At 36.0% G+C, this 17,400-nt stretch overlaps 1 protein-coding gene across 2 annotated transcripts in view; it reads right to left on the bottom strand.

Annotated features, from left to right (window-relative positions):
• Positions 1-17,400, bottom strand: part of LOC136025427 (mucin-2-like) — a 99,037-nt gene that overhangs the window by 57,613 nt on the left and 24,024 nt on the right. For both annotated transcript variants that reach the window (XR_010617093.1, XM_065701456.1), the window contains exon 4: positions 816-2,555. Coding sequence is in view for 1 of the 2 variants with exons in the window: in XM_065701456.1 (XP_065557528.1) it covers positions 816-2,555 (1,740 nt within the window). In the remaining variant the exon portion in view is untranslated. The remainder of the gene's footprint in view (positions 1-815; positions 2,556-17,400) is intronic.

Genomic DNA, 17,400 nt, shown 5'->3' with positions numbered 1-17,400 from the left:
TTTTTTTTTTTGAAGCAGGAAATTGTTGCAATATAGGAGACAGAGCAAGAAGATGAGGAACAGTTAGACTATTGTAAATTTTAAAAAGAAGGAAATGACTAGGGCGTGTAGCATTAGAGACAAGTGACGCATAAGCTATCGTTGTGTTTTTTCAAAATTTTGGCTGCCACACTTTATAGTCTCTTTAACTGAATTTCTAATGGACATTCCCAGGTAAGTAGGGCTTTTAGAGAATGGGATACAATTTTCTCAAGAGATAAATAAGATCTTGCGTGCAGAAATTCTGTCAGACATCAATATAATTAAGTCCAGTCATTATATTTCTTAGATTAAATGATAAAGCACTTTATAAAGTCACAGAGCTGTCTTCTTAGAATACTGATTAGCTGATAATGGCAAGCCAGTTTCTTCATTTGAGTTTCAACTACCACTTTGACGGATTTCCTTTTAAATTTCCCTCGTAGTCAAAATCAAATGTTTTCCCAAGACCATTCGTCATTATCCTATACATAAAGAAATGCCAAAAAAACTTCCCTATAAATCCTTCTTTTCATAATGTTACTACATTCAAATCAAAACAATTAATTAAATCATATTTTATTTATCACCGTTGCTTGTCTTATGAACGAGATTTTTTGTAACCCATAAAATGTGCTAGGGCAATTAATTTGTAATTATTTCTGCACATTAGAGTGGAATATAGGGTGTTTTGCCAATTTTCCATACTTAGGACCATAAATTTAATTATTTCTTACAACTAAAATGCAAATAAAGCAAATAAATACAACAAATATGAGACTAAAACAAAAACTTACCTTCTGTAGTAATTATCAAAGGCGGAGTCGCCGATCCTGGTCCTATTGTTGTTGCAGGAGCTATGGTAGGAGTTACAGCTGTCGTTGGAGTTTTAGAAGTGGGTTTAGTAGTTGGTTTTGGTGTTATAGTTGTTGTAATAGTATTCGTAGTTGACGAGGATGTTGGGCTGGTCGTCCCAGATGTTGTGGAAGGAGTCGTAGTTGTAGAGGATGAAGTAGCAGGAGTTGTTGTTTCGGAAGACACAGATGTAGGAGTTGTGGAAGATGTTGTAGATGCATTGCTTGATGTTGCGGTAGGATTCGTAGTTGTAGTGGATGTTTTACTAGAGGTTGTTGTTGCTGTAGATGTAGTTGAAGGAGTTGAAGTTGTAGGTGTAGTAGTTGGGCCCGTCGTCACAGATGTTGTGGAGCTGGTGGTAGTTGTAGTTGATATAGTAATAGGGATTATTGTTGTGAAAGACGTGGTTTTAGGAGTTGTAGAACTTGCAGTCGTAGAAGTCGGTGTGGTTTCTGCAGATGTTGTGGTAGGAGTCGTAGTTGTAGTAGATGTTGTACTAGGGGTTGTTGTTGCTGTAGATGTTGTTGAAGGAGTCGTAGCGGTAGTCATAGTAGTTGGGCTCGTCATCACAGATGTTGTGGAACTGGTGGTACTTGTAGTGGATGTAGTAGTAGGAATTATTTTTGTGGAAGACGTGGTTTTAGGAGTTGTAGAACTTACAGTCGTAGAAGTTGGTGTGGTTGTTGCAGATGTTGTGGTAGGAGTCAGAGTTGTAGTGGATGTGGTACTAGGGGTTGTTGTTTCTGTAGATGTAGTTGAAGGAGTTGTAGTTGTAGTCATAGTAGTTGGGCCCGTCGTCACAGATGTTGTGGAGCTGGTGGTAGTTGCAGTTGATGTAGTAGTAGGGATTATTGTTGTGGAAGACGTGGTTTTAGGAGTTTTAGAACTTACAGTCGTGGAAGTCGGTGTGGTTGTTGCAGATGTTGTGGTAGGAGTCGTAGTTGTAGTGGATGTTGTACTAGGGGTTGTAGTTGCTGTAGATGTAGTTGAAGGAGTCGTAGTGGTAGTCGTAGTAGTTGGGCTCGTCGTCACAGATGTTGTGGAACTAGTGGTAGTTGCAGTGGATGTAGTAGTAGGAATTATTGTTGTGGAAGACGTGGTCTTAGGAGTTGTAGAACTTACAGTCGTGGAAGTCGGTGTGGTTGTTGCAGATGTTGTGGTAGGAGTCGTAGTTGTAGTGGATGTTGTACTAGGTGTTGTTGTTGCTGTAGATGTAGTTGAAGGAGTCGTAGTGGTAGTCTTAGTAGTTGGGCTCGTCGTCACAGATGTTGTGGAACTAGTGGTAGTTGTAATGGATGTAGTAGTAGGAGTTATTGTTGTGGAAGACGTGGTTTTAGGAGTTGTAGAACTTGCAGTCGTAGAAGTCGGCGTGGTTGTTGCAGATGTTGTGGTAGGATTCGTAGTTGTAGTGGATGTTGTACTAGGGGTTGTTGTTGCTGTAGATGTAGTTGAAGGAGTCGTAGTTGTAGTCGTAGTAGTTGGGCCCATCGTCACAGATGTTGTGGAACTGGTGGTAGTTGCAGTTGATGTAGTAGTAGGAGTTGTTGTCAGGGTTGTTGTTTCAGTAACTGGTGTGGTTGTTACTGTTGTTGTAATAGAAGTTGTAGTTGTTGAAGATTCAGTTGTTGTTGGTGTTTTAGTTGAAGGAGTGGTTGTTATTGTGGTAGAAGATGGAGTAGTGTCTGAAAAAAGATAATGGCAAAATATTAGACTGAAAATTTTCCAAAGGCAAAGAAAATTATTTTATTTGATGAAGTAACAAAATGTTTTACCAAAAAGAAGCTTTTCAGAGAATAGAAAAGAAATCTATTAATCCCAAGACGAGCAGAAATCAAGAAAAATAAAATAACTCAAAGCTAAAACAAACAAACAAATCGATCAACAGAGACCCTTAAATAAAACAGATACTACAATGAATGGTTAGGAGGCAGCAAGCAGGAGTCAGACTTTTAATACATAAGAGAGAAAATCATCTTATTACTGAGTTGTTACATAAAGTAAACTAAATGTTTAATATATAGGCTATAAATATTCATTCCTGGAAGGCTCTGAAATATTGAATTTATTAACATTAAAAAATAGTTAAAAGTTATTTTGTTTTCAGCAAAGCGTTATTTGACGCCCTTGCGTTTAGATAGCTTAGAGTTTCTTGTCCATACACCTTTTTTGTGATAATTTCTATTCGTTGAAGGTTTTAGTCAATTATTCTTTGTATTTTACGTCCAATTAGAGTACAATTTATTCATTAATACTGATTTCTGTTTTTTTTCGGTTTGAATTAGTATTTTATATTTTTCTGCTTGTGTTTGCCATAATGAAACTATTTACTTTTAATTGAAAAATATTCCTAGCAAATGTTAGTTTAATAAAATTTTATTCGCTTATGATTGGCCTTTGTTTTTTTATTGGTTAATAAGACGGATATTTGTAAACTTTAGTTTCGGTTTTTCTGCACAAAGAATGAAACTCTGGCTAGCTATTTGTTTCTTAGACAAAATTTTGCAGAATATTTGAGCAATCATTGCACAATATAACTTTAGATAGATAATTTAGATAGATAACTTTAGATAGATAGAACAAGCAACCGCTTGTTTGTTTAAGTAGATGCAAAGGAGCTCATTTATTAGAAAGAAGTCTAACGATAAAAATAAAATAGTTAAAAGATAAAACTTAAAAATAGAAAGATTTTCTAAAGATAAAAATAAAAATGGAACACCAAGAGTCAGAACAGCCAGATTTTTTCTATAGTGAGGTCTTCTATGTCCTGAAAACTTTGATTGATGTGTCTGCATGGCCAGAAATGTTTAGTAGATCAAAATACGAAAATAATATTTTGTATAAATAGAGCCCTATTTTTGTTCAAACATTTACTCTCCTTGATAAGCTCCCCCTGGTACTTGCAAGTCAAAATATAAAATCTACATGATCTCCCAGTGTAATTTTCCCTCCAAATTGCGACTGGGTACCTTGAGGTGTTAAACCATCCTCTTAGCCGTACTAGTTGAACAACCTTGATAAACGATATGCTTTGATTTACTTCAACATTCTCTAGAACTTTCAACTTAATACCCTAACCTGTTCCTGAAATGTAGCAGATGCACTCTTTTGACAACCTGAATGCATATTGTGAGTTTTGACGTAGTTTAAAATTCCCCTTTTCCTCCCCTGATATTTTCAGTTTCATACACATAAATGTTTCTGAGATTTTGCAAATACACCATTTAGACAACCTGGATGAATATGCTTTATTTGGAGTTGACTCAGCTTCCGTCTCAGCATTCCTCAAATGTTTCAACTGGGGCGGCTTAGCTGTTTACGCGATAATTCAGGTACCCCTTTTTTAACACCTAAAAGTGTATAGTATCTTTTGATTAGATTCAATATCCCTGTCAACATGCTCTGAAAGTTTCAATTTATTGTCTTCAGAGACCCTGAGATATTACAAATTTTTTCTTTTTAAATTTATGTGTACAAAGTGTCTGTTGATTTAATTGAACCCTTTTTTGAACATTCCTTGAAAGTTTCAACTAGGTAGCATAAGCCATTATTTAGATATTGTATATAAATTGAATTTATGCCATTTTAGGATTCTAGATGTAACTGCTGTCTTTTGATCTAGTCAAATGTTTTTAACATTCTCTCGAAGTCTCAACCAGATAACCTTGGCCATTTCTGAGAAAATGCAGATATACCCTTCTGAGATTCTATCTGCACATGATGTATTTTGTATTAATTCAAATCATTTTCAACATTCCCAGAAAGTTTCAGGTAAGTTTCCTAAGTCATTTTTTTAAATATCTTTGATATGCCCTTTTGAGAACATTGATGCAGTTTGTGTTTTTGAACCAATTTATTAAAATGCTTCAGCCTAATACCCTGGGCCGTCCCTGAGATATTAAAGTTGTGCTTTTCTGACAGTCACGATGACCATAACTGTTTTGGACTTTGATTCACAAACTCTTAACAGCCCAGAAGTATAAACTTAATACCAGAAGTCGTTCTTAAGATGCTACAGATACAATTTTTTGACAACCAGGATCCAGATAGTTTTTTTTATTTGGTTTAAAATCTCTTTCACTATTTTAAGAGGCAATGGGTTTCCGTTATGATGCATCTCAAAAAGAAATTGTCAAGAAAATTTAAGACCAATCACATTGCCTCCGCCATTGGAAAGATCACTCATAAAAACTACTAAATTCAGAAGCTCCCAACCAAATCGACGACCTGCTCACTGGTGCTGCAACCATGGCTAAACCTACCTCTAATGGGACTCATCTCAAAGTAGGACAAATTAAAGCTGCAGCCTGAGAGCTGAACAACAAAAAGTTCTGGATATATGTGATCTGACATCAAAAATCATACAGAATATTGCTACAATGATGATGTTTCAGCTGTAAATGCTGTTGAATACTGTGAAGTTTTCTGAAATGATCCAATCAGTCTAGAAGATGGACCTACTTGTGCAAATCTACAAGAGGTAAGGAAGGAAAGCAAAATGTTGCAGTTATCATGGTATAACTCTGCTTCCACTGCCCTGCAAACTTTTCACCATGCTACTGCTTAAGCGGTTAACACGCTGTCGTTATTCCCATGTGTCTCCCCCAGAAAGGTAGTTTTATACCGTGGTGATCCATTACTGAGCAAATTCCTACAATTTATTTTCAAAATCATTCAATTCCACTTTCAAAAGTTGCTGATCAAACAATAAAAGTCAAAGCCGTAGCTCTTTGGGACGCTGATTGCAAAGAACCATGTTTCCAATTTCGTTCAAAACATGCAAAACTAGTCATGCTGTAAAACTGACCTTAGCCAATGTTTTATAGTGTCTTCCTTATTATTTTTTACCGAATATTTGCAATCATTTTCAATGTTTGTAATTATAAGCTCAACAGGTCCCATGAACCTTCTGACAATCTCTTTGGCTCTTATCGACAACCATTAGTGGCTAGGAATTTGATTGTCATTTGTTCAATTGTATAGGGTCAATGGGAATTGAGAGTTTCAGCACCAAAATCATTAGACAACTTAAAATCTTCTTCATTTAACGCCAAAATCGCCCCCTTCATCTCTAGTACCTCTCTCCCTAGAAAACTAGAACCAATAACTGACTGTTTAGAAAAGAGGTAACGTCTAAAGACCTTGTTTGAGCTTGCTTCTAGACACCTTGCTTGATTTTTAATTTGTATACCTGGAGGCTTAATACAGCTGTTGGACTTTCCAGTACGACTTCGCCTCCAGCTATTCACTTCAAGGGTTAGTTGATTTTCTTATTATATTCAAGCTCATTGATTATTAGAATCAAGACATTCCACCCCAGGTATATTATTAGAAAAGTTTTGGATAACCAGTAAAATTCTACGCAACTTCCCACCTTAGTAAGTCCATAGGATCGGGAGCAGGATGGTTTCAAACCAATGGTAAACGAGAAATCGTATAGGATTTTAACCTTTGTTATTAGAAACCCCATCCTCCTATGTGAATCATATTCTTAGAAAAAAAATTTTTTTAAAGGCTGATTAGAATTTTTGACTGAAAATCAAAATTTTGTCTAAGATATGAAATTCAACACAAGTTTTAAGTACTACCATTACTGCAACTAAATGGCTACTGTAGCATCTAGCCACCTGACGCCAACACAGCTGGGGACACTCTTACTCCAACCCAAACTATTAAAGGCCTCCCTCTTCACATCCTCACCAAAACTTTCCATTTTCCTTCAAGCCCTACTTTTTAATTGGCCCTAGACGTTTGGCCAACAAAGTAATTTTTCATCCATCCTTCATCAAAAGAGCTTGCTCTAACTATCTCAACATTCCTCTCGTTATCGCCCTAGAAAGTGCGGTTAAATCAATTTTCTTGAGGAGCCCACTGTTTGGAATACGGCCATGGAGTCGTTTACCCCAAGGAATCCTCAGACAATTCGTCTGAAAAAAACATCTAGCAAACCTTCCTCCGTTTTTCAGAGCGCCCAGGCCTCAAAACCATAGTTAACCACTGTCATTGCTGCAGCTTCCAATATTTTAAGCTTGGTTCTTGTACTTATCTTCCATTTCTTCCGTGTCTGGAATGTTCTATTTTTTCCACCTCCACTGAGTCCTAGTTGTAGCAGCTTAGTCTCCTTAACGTTAATTTTCAAAGCTATCCTTAAAACCTAAACTCGAAAACCTCCGAAAGTCCATTCTTTTTGCTCACACTTTAGTCTAGGATGCTTAAGTCATCTGTATGATGTAAGTACAGAAGAGTTTTGCTTTCCAATTTGACTTCGCGTTACCCCATTGCCTTTTTTCTGCTTCTTAGGAGAAGGTACATCAAAATATTCCACATAATGGGAATAGAGTGCAACCCTACTTAACACATGATTTAATATGAAACCAGCTACTACCCTCATTTGTTACAGAAAAATTTCTCGTATTTAGCACTAATCACTTTCATGAATTTATCTGGTATACCATATAAAGGTAAGACCTTTGCTAGCGAAGTTATATCAGCTATATCAAACGTTTGTAGATAATTAAATAAATAAAACAAGTTTTTTCATCTGAAAGTAAGGAGCAACATTAAAACTTGAAACGAACAGAAATTATAACATATATGAAGGGGTTCCTCATGATCAACACCTTAGATAATTTCGAAGACGACACTTTCTTTCCTTGACGATAAGTAAAAGTTCAACTAGGGATAAAATCCTTTAGTGGATAGTGATAAATTTACAAAAAGACTAGACATTTTGATCACATATGCAGTGAACGTCAGCAGTAATAATACTAAACTAAAATCATTAAAAGCAATAATTTGCATACAAAATATAATTAAACTAATTTTAACTTGGCGAGCGTACCGGAGCTAAACGACGAAAATATATTGTTTTAGTTGATTTTCTTTAAATTTTAAAATACTGACTATTTTCTTTTTTTAAAAGAAGAACATCGAGAAATTCCACAGTAGTAAATTTTGAATCACCATGAAAACAATTATGATGTTCCAAAATTTCTTTTAATTTAATAAAACAAATTCATTTAAGATAAAATTAAAAGATCATTTGTTGGTAAGTAACTAAAGTTCTTTTTAGGGGTGAGGGCAGGGAAAGGGTCTGTGTATTGTGGTATAGAGTGGCATTTTGGGGGGGGGAGAGGCTGAATGATTTTTTCTGTGGGGGGGGGGGCTGAATAATGTGTTGTTTGTTTAAATGAGGGCGCTTGATTTGAAATTTGAGTTGATTATGGTTATGTTGCGATTTGTAATGGAATATATGTTATAACTTTTTGCTGCTGTGCGTCTAAAAAACTGTAAAGGTTGACTTAGCGCGGTATATTTGAACTTTTATTTATCCTCATGGAAAGGCAGTTTGGTCTTTGAAATCACCTAAGGCAAAATGAACATGCTACTACTGCTATTAATACTGCTACTGCTACTGTTACTGCTGCTACTAAAACAAAAAAAATTACTTCTATTGCAACTACTGGTAAGGCTAATAGTATTAAGATGAAAATTTCAGGAAGTATATGAATAAACACGTAATTTCATCAAAAAAGCAATTTGGTAATTTTATCAAAAGGCCAAATCGGTAATTTTATCAAAAGTGTAAATCAGTAACTTCAGCAAAAGCCCAAATCTGTAATTTCATAGCAACGGCTATCTGTATTAAGTTAGCTTCCAGGACTTGAAGAGAGAGGTGCTCAACCGATCTAAAGACAACCTCTAAATACTACCGATGCCACTAATGCTAGTGCTATTGCTAGTTATACTACTGCTAGTACTTTTAGTATACTACTACTGTGACTACTATTAAAATTATGCCTAAGGGTATGAAGGTGAGATTTCCGGGGAAAATTGAAGGGGTCAGGTGAACTGAATTGCAACACGCACATACAGGTTGTCGACAGGACGTATCAGCAATGCCTCAAGAATGGTATTAAATTGAAACTTTCAGTGTGGGTTTAGTGGAATGCTGAAGAAAATCAAAGGTGTTATGTCCTTGCTGCTACTAATGCTACTATTTCTACCAATGCTGAATGCATAGGCGGGGGGGGGGGTATTACAGGGTTTGAAGGGGTTACCCCAAAATGTTTGCCCGACTTGTTAAAAATGTAATCAAAATAAATATAAACACACTTTTTATCTGCTTCTGAAGTTTTCTGTTCCATTTCCTCAGAAAAACATCATTTTGTACCCTTGTTCCCACCGAAGTAGTAATACTACGACTAATGTAACTTTAAGGCTTAAGGTTCAGAAGCTTTAAGGTTTTTTTTTTTTAGCTATTAATGTAAAACTCTTAGGGAATGCTTAGGGGAAAATTAACATAAACGAAGAAGCAATATGCAAGCAGGTTTTCAAAGGGCACATAAGCAATATCAAATTATAATATAATAATAATATCACAGTGCTATAATAGATAGCAATAAAATCGAAACTTGTAAAGGAGCTAATCCGATTGGAAATCAAAAGTTGTAGGTTTTTTTCAGTGTCAGAAGTGATTCAAGAGCAAGCAGCCAATTTTACAACCCCGCTAATTTTCAAAACACATCCCATTATTTCTTTGAGATGACCATTTTGTTAAGCATAGTCGAAAAGTCCAGTAACTACCTCTCTAAGGAAATTGGATGTTACAACCCTTCTACCGTTATAAAATTTTCGCATTATGATTTAAAACTAAGTCAAACGGCACTGTGTGTATGCTGGTTACCAATAAAATATTTCAGAAATATCCCAACAAAAGACTGAAGGCATTATGTTGAAAGTGTCAGAGTCATTACTATTACTGCTTTCGCGCTTACAATTTAAATAAATTGAAAGAGTGTAAGCAATGTTCAGGCTCTCAAAGAGTGTGGATACAATTTTTGTATTAAATTTTTTCGACTTGAGAAGATATAAAACTAAATTAAGCAATACTATTTTGTGTTGAGATTTTCAAAATGTGTGAGCTTTTAAAATTTCTTCAACATATAAATGACAAGCCAACAATGGAAACTTATAGAAAAAACAGCTAAGATTTAAAATGCTTTTTTCCATGAAAAATACCATGTCATTAAAAAAGAACATATTTTAATTTTAAAAACTCGTTCACCAAAATTAGTTTAGTTTTCAAGAAAAGTAAAGATCTATATTAAAACAGAAATGAGTAAAAATAAAGTCAAGTAACTTTTCAAGCGAAAAACTACCACAAGTCATGTTTAATAAACGAATGAAACCAGAAACAAACGGAAAACACAAAAAAAGATTTTGTTTAATTTCGTCGTTTCTTATGCTATAAAAACTAAAAAAACAATTCCTCAAGTCCCTTAAGGGGACAGTAGCTCAGTTGTTTTTTGCGATAGATTCTGTTCAATTTAAATTTGTGTCAAGTATCCGTTGTAGAATTATATGTTTTGGGTTTCTTTTTAATAGGTAATAATTTCTGCTATTTCAAAATTTGGAGCTCTAAAAGTTCATTGTATTCATTGCAGATATTTGTTTCCTTTTAAGCTTTAGGGTACTTATAATGTGATTAATTAAAATCAAACTTTCTAAAACAGAAGTTTTTCAAAGAAAAGTAAAGACGTTAATTAAGTCAAAGACAAAGAAATAAAATCATTTTGTAGTTCATATTTAAAAGCAATGAATAACAGAAATAACTAACAATGAATAAACATGACCGGAAACCTAAAGAAATTAAATTACACTGAATAATCAAGTTAAACTGAATAAGAACAGATATCACCAGTCTTCTAAATCTTTTAAGACCCAAAGCGTCATTTGCACTTTTTTTAGTTCAACATTCCTCTCGAAATTCTACAGAAATTTTAACTAAATACCCTTAAATACCACGCATATACCATTTTGACAGCCCGGAAGCACTTGGTGGCTTTTAATTTGGTCACTACTAAACCGAGCATATCATACGAGTCTTGTGGGAGCTTGTAGCGCAACTGTGTTGATTATTCTGGATTTGAAAAAAATTTGCTTCCCCCTTTCCATACCCCTGAAAACTGAAATTTAACTTCTCTTATCACCTATTCCTCCCTTCCTTCGTCAATTAGTGTCTAAAAGCTTTAAGTTCCTTTCCAAGCCATTCTCAAGATCTTTCAGAAATGCTATATCAATAGGCTTGAAGAGCTTAGTAAATTTGACCACCCTTTCCCCCTTCCCTGATTCAAAATTAAAGCTCTCCTTACGTTTTGAAAAATCAAGTTCACATACCGTAGCGTCTTTTGAATTACTTGGGCTTGCGCGTCTTTTCCAGAATAACCCTCTTGAGAAACTCCAGAAATACTTGAATGACAAATAATTTTTACGAGCTCGCTTGAAATACAACTAATGTGGAACAAAATAGCGGTTTTCTGACTATCACATCCCCCTCCAAGCCTCTAGTGATACCTATGGTTTTTTTGTCAAAAAGAGTGACAGCCAAAAACTTTCAAACTAATTAGACACCCAAGATCGAATACTCCTTCCGTTTCCATTTTAAGGCCAGTTGTGATAGGGACAATACGTAAGGACAGTGAGGGTTTCCGCAAGGGTCCCTTACAGACAGGTATTCAATGCTTACAAAATCTGCATATTTCTTATCTGGGCTTGATTTCCAAGGTAAACCGAATAACAACTATAGGAAGCGGGAATTTCAAATATATTACATTAAAATACACTGAAAATAGAATTTTAATATTGTAGAAAAAATAAAAAAAGTGGAAACACTAAAAAAAAATAAAAAAGAAGTCACTACAAATATGATTTTGCTAGAAAAAAAAATCACGAGCATCATATGTATACCATTTCCGTTTTGTATTTCAGAAATGTAAGAAATGAATTTCTTTTGGACAGAAATATTTTTAACTGTTGAAAATTGTTTTTAATTTTTTTTTTATGTGGCCACCTCCATGGTGCTCTGTGGCTGGTCATCAAGAGTAGATGGTTTGTTGTGTGGCTTGATCAATATTAATCGTACCCAGGAAGGATAAACACTTGCATCACATTTTAAAATAAAAAGTGAAGATGAAATATTCCAAGAGAGTATGTGCACAGAATAATTTCATTGTTGCATTGAATGCTGACAAAAAAAAAAAATATTTGAACTATGAAACAAGTTCTGATAACACTATTTAGATAATACTATTGGAAATGTATACGTGTTTCGTCATGACAGTGAGCAATTAGATTTCTTTGGACTTCCTAAACAATTCAACATTGCTGATAGCGGATATGCGAGAGTGAGATATCCAGAAATAAACCACTCAACGAGAATGCAAACATAAAACTAACAGTCGATATTAAGGGAAAGCTTCTTGTTAGTGTTTGTGGTAACACGTTACCTGTTGGTAGATCCTATCAGCACCGTTCTAGCATTAACGTTCAAATGAAAGCAAAGAGAAAAAGAAAGGCCTACTGTTGCTTCAATATCATAAACCATATCTTGCTTACATGCCAGAACTGTTACCTGTGTAAAAATAATGAGGTATTTGACAGTGAAATCGAAAGCAAAATAAAACGGGCATTGGCATAAAATATAACAACGGGGTATAAAGATGAATTGATGGAAAACAAAGTGCATGTGAACATTGTTACAATGGATAATATACCAACAGATATAGTCAATGAACCCAGTAATATCAATGATGAAATGTTTGATGCAATTGCAACTTAAATTATGCTAAAATTCGTGTACGACCCCAAAGCAGAAGAAGTATCAATGTTAAAAAAATAAATAATGTAATTTATCATGGAACGAATTCAAAGCATTCATTTTACTTTTATGAAAATATTTTACAATCTGTTATTTCAATAAAAAATATTTTATTCATTCCCTTGTTATTTTTCCATTATTTAAGGCATGCTATCAAGTCGAAAGTTTAGAACGCTTGTTAAGAAGTCAGTGATGTAAGAACAGGAGTTTTCGGAAAAATAGATACTACTAGTGGGATCATAGAGGGTATATTAGAAACTAAGAAAGTTAAACAGGGTTTTAACCAATGTCTGATTGATATGAGCTGGATGTGTTTTTTGGCAGGATTCACAAAGAGAAGAAAACACCCACCCAAACACAAAGGCATAGAGAGTGAGAGAAACATAAACAAATACATACAAACAGATTGAGACATACACACAAACACAGACTGAAACTGGGACAAACAAACACCTCCCAGACACACAGGCACAGAGAGTGAGAGAGTGAAAACATATGCAAACACACAGACTCAGACATACAAACAGACAAAGACGGAAACTAGGACAAGCAAACACCAGCCCAGATAAACAAGCACAGAGAGTGAGAGAGACAAACACACATACAAACAAAAAGATCTAGACATACAAAGAGACAAAAACAGAGATTGGGACAGGGAAACACCCGCCCAGAATCAAAAGCACAGAGAGAAAGAGACAAAATTACATACAAACACACAGACTCAACCGTGTAAACAGACAAAGACAGTAACTATTAGAAGCAAATCACCCATGCACACAGACACAGATAATAGGAGAGGCAAAAAGGTATACATACACACAGATTCAGACATAAAAACAGACAAAGACAGACACAGGGACAAGCAAACACCTGTCCAAAAACACAGGTACATAGAATGAGAGACACAAAAACGCATTCAAACACACATACTCTGACATATAAACAGACAAAGACAGACACTGGGACAATCAAACATCCTCTTAGATACAGAGACACAGAGAGTGAGAGAGAAAAAAACACATACATACCCACACATTAAGACATACAAACAGACAAAGATAGACACTTTGACAAGCAAACACGCGCCCAGAAACATAGACACAAAGAGCTAGACATAAAATTCAGATGTAAAAAAAGACAAAGCCAGACACTATGAGAAGCAAACAATCGCCCGGACACAAAGAACCAGACAGTGAGAGAGACAAAAACACATGCATACACACATAATCAGACATACAAACAGACAAAGATAGACACTATGACAACCAGACACCCATCCGGAAACATAGACTCAAAGAGCAAGAGGGACAGAAACACATACAAACACAAAGATTCAGTACAAACATACCTAGACAGACACAATGACAAGCAAACACCCACCCTTACACAAAGGTGCAGAGAGGGAGAGAGACAAAAACAAACATAAGAAAACAGATTCAGACATATAAAGAGAAAATGAAAGGCACTTGGACAAGCAAAACCTGCCGAGACACACAGACAAAGAGAGCAAGAGGGACAGAAACACATACGAACACACAGATTCAGACAAATAAACAGACAAATACAGACACTGGGACAAGGTAACACCTGCCAAGATACACAGGCAAAAAGAGGAAAAAGGACAAAACATATACAAATACACAGATTCAGACCTACAAATAGACAAAAACAGACACTCAGAAAAGCAAACACCCTCCAGAAGGAGGCACAGAGAGTGAGAGAGACAAAAACACATACAAGCACACACTGATTCGGAAATACAAAGAGACCATGACAGACACTGGGACAAACAAACTACCAGCCAGAAACATAGGCACAGACAGTGAGAGACAAAAACTCATGAAACAGATTTCGGACAGACAAAGACAGACACTCAGACAAGCAAACACCTGCCTAGACACACAGACGAAGAGAGTGAGAGAGACTAAAACATACAAGCGTAGAAAATCATAAATACAAACAGACTAAGACAGGAAATGGGACAAGCAAACACCCAACCAGACGCACAGGCACAGAGAGAGAGAGACAGAGAGAGAGAGAGAGAGAGAGAGAGAGAGAGAGAGAGAGAGAGAGAAAGAGAGAGAGAGAGCGAGAGATAGAGAGAGAAAGAGAGACAAAAACGCAAACAAACACATAGAATCTAGCATAAAAACAGAGAAAGACGAACACTGGGACAAGTAACCATCTGCACAGACACACAGGCACAGATAGTGATAGAGACAAGAATACATACAAACACTCAGATTCCGACATGCAAACAGACCAGGAAATACGCTGGGAAAAGCAAACACTCGCCCAGACAAACAGGCACAGAATGTGCGGGAGGCAAAAACACATACAAACAAACAAATTAGAACATACAAACAGAGAAAGATTGACAATGGGTCAAGCAGCCACCCGCCCAGACACAGAGAGACAGAGAGTGAGAGAGACAAAATTATATAAAAACACACAGATTAGGATATACAAACAGCCAAGGACAGACACTGAGACAAGCAAACACCTGCCCAGACACACAGGCACATAGAGTGAGAGAGACGAAAACAAACACACACAGATTCAGACGTATAAACAAACAAAGACAGACACAGGGATAAGCAAATACCCACCCAGAAATAGAGGCTGAGAGAATGATCGTGACAAAAAAACATACAAACCCACAGATTCAGACATGCAAATAGACAAAGACAGAAACTGGGACACACAAATAGCCGTCCAAACACACAGGCGCAGAGAGTAAGAGAGACAAACAAAAAACACGAACTCAGAAATTCAGACATACAAACATACAAAGACCGACACTGGGACACGCAAACCCCAGCTCAGACATACAGGCATAGTGAGAGACACAAGCAAATGGCCAGTAAATTTCTGCATGAACCTGGGTAACTGCAGCCAATCTATAATCTCCATATTTTTCAAATAGTTTAATTAAAGTTAGGATAATTTTGGTTCACATAGAGTGGCATGCCACTGTTTGTCTAAGGTGCCTGTGTATCTAGGATGATGTATGTATTTTGTCTCTCTCATTTTATTTGCCTATATTTATGGGTGGGTGTTTGCTTGTCCCAGTGTCTGTCTTTGTCTGTTTGTATGTCTAAATAAGTGTGTGTATGTTTGTGTTTTGTTTCTCTTACTCTTTGTGCCTGTGTGTCTGGGTGGGTGTTTGCTAGTCCCAGTTTTGATCTTTGTCTGTTTGCACATCTGAATTTTTGTTTTGTATGCGTTTTTGTCTCTCTGACTCCCTGCGCCTGTTTGTCTAGGCGGATGTTTGTTTGTCCAAATGTCAGTCTTTGTCAGTTTGTATGTCAGAATATTTGTGTTTATATGTGTTTTCATCTCTCTCACTCTCTGTGCAAGTGTGTCTGGGAGGGTATTTGCTTGTCCTAGTGTCTTTCTTTGTCTGTTTGAATATCTGAATTTCTGTGTTTTTGAGTGTTTTTGTCTCTCTTACTCTCTTTGCCTGTGTGTCTGGATGGGTTTCCGCTTGTCCCACTGTCTGTCTTCGTTTGTGTATCTGAATCTGTATATGTTTTCTTGTGTTTTTGTCTCACTCACTCTTTGTGCATGTGTGTCTGAGCAGCTATTTGCTTCTCGCAGTGTCTTTCTTTGTCTGTTTGAATATCTGAATTTTTGTGTTTTTAAGTGTTTTGTCTCTTTGCCTGTGTGTCTGGGCTGGTATTTTATTGTCTCATTCTCTATTTGTGTCTGTTTGTATGTCTGAATCCATATTTTCGTATTTGTTTCGTCTCTCTCACTCTCTGTGCCTATTTGTACGGGTGGGGTTTTGCGTGTCCCACTCTCAGTGTTCGTGTTTGTGTCTGGATCTGTGTGTGCTTTTTTATGTGTTTTTGTCTCTCTTACACTTTATTCATGTGTGTCTGGGTTGGTGTTTGCTTGTCCCAATGTCTGTGTTTGTCTGTTTGTAAGTCCAAATCTATGTATGTGGTATGTGTTTTTGTCTCTCTCACTCTTTGTGCGAGTGTGTCTAGGTGGGTGTTTGCTTTTCCCATTGTCTGTCTTTGTTTGTATATCTGAATCTGTTTGTTTTTTGTATATATTTTGTCTTTCTCACTCTCTGTACTTGTGTGTTAGGTCGGGTGTCTGCTTGTCCCAGTATCTGTCTTTATCTGTTTTTATATTTGAATCTGTTTTTTCCGTGTTTTTTGTCCCACATTATCAGAAGAATGAAAATGAATGCCTCGTATCCATTCCGAAATAGTCCGAAATCTGTTTTTATATTTGAATATGTTTTTTACGTGTTTTTTGTCCCACATTATCATAAGAATGAAAACGAATGCCTTGTCTCCATTTCGAAATATACTTCATTGTGTTTTCTCTTGACATTTCCAATTCCTTTTTTTAAACTTAAACGAATTTTAACATAGTTTCAGCTACAAGTCCATCACACATTTCATCGTTTGTATTAGTTGGTCTATTGACAATATCTGTTGATACATGATCAATGGTAGTAATATTTTTCACAAACGCTTTATTTTTGATCAATTTAGCTTTATGCCCCATTGTTATATTGTATGCCATGCCCTTATTATTTTGCTTTCGAATTCAAGATCTATTAACACATTATTTCTTTACAGGAAACAGTTCTGGCAGGTAGACGTGATATGGCTTATAGTATTGGCTCGGCAGTAGGCATTTCTTTTTCTCTTTGCCTTCATTTGAGCGGTAATACCAGAGCGGTGCTAAAAGGGTCTATCAACAGATAACGTGTTACCACACGTACTAGTAAGAATTTGGCCCTTATCATTGACTATTAATTTATGTTTGCATTCTCATAGAATGGTATCATCTTTGGGTAGCTCACTCTCACTTATCCACCATCCGCAATTTTGAATCGTTTCAGCATTCCA

Source organism: Artemia franciscana, chromosome 3 (genome assembly GCF_032884065.1).
Source record: "Artemia franciscana chromosome 3, ASM3288406v1, whole genome shotgun sequence".
In the NCBI taxonomy this organism is placed as follows: domain Eukaryota; kingdom Metazoa; phylum Arthropoda; class Branchiopoda; order Anostraca; family Artemiidae; genus Artemia; species Artemia franciscana.
Note: the sequence above shows the minus strand (reverse complement) of the source record. Positions and strands in the feature narration are given on the sequence as shown.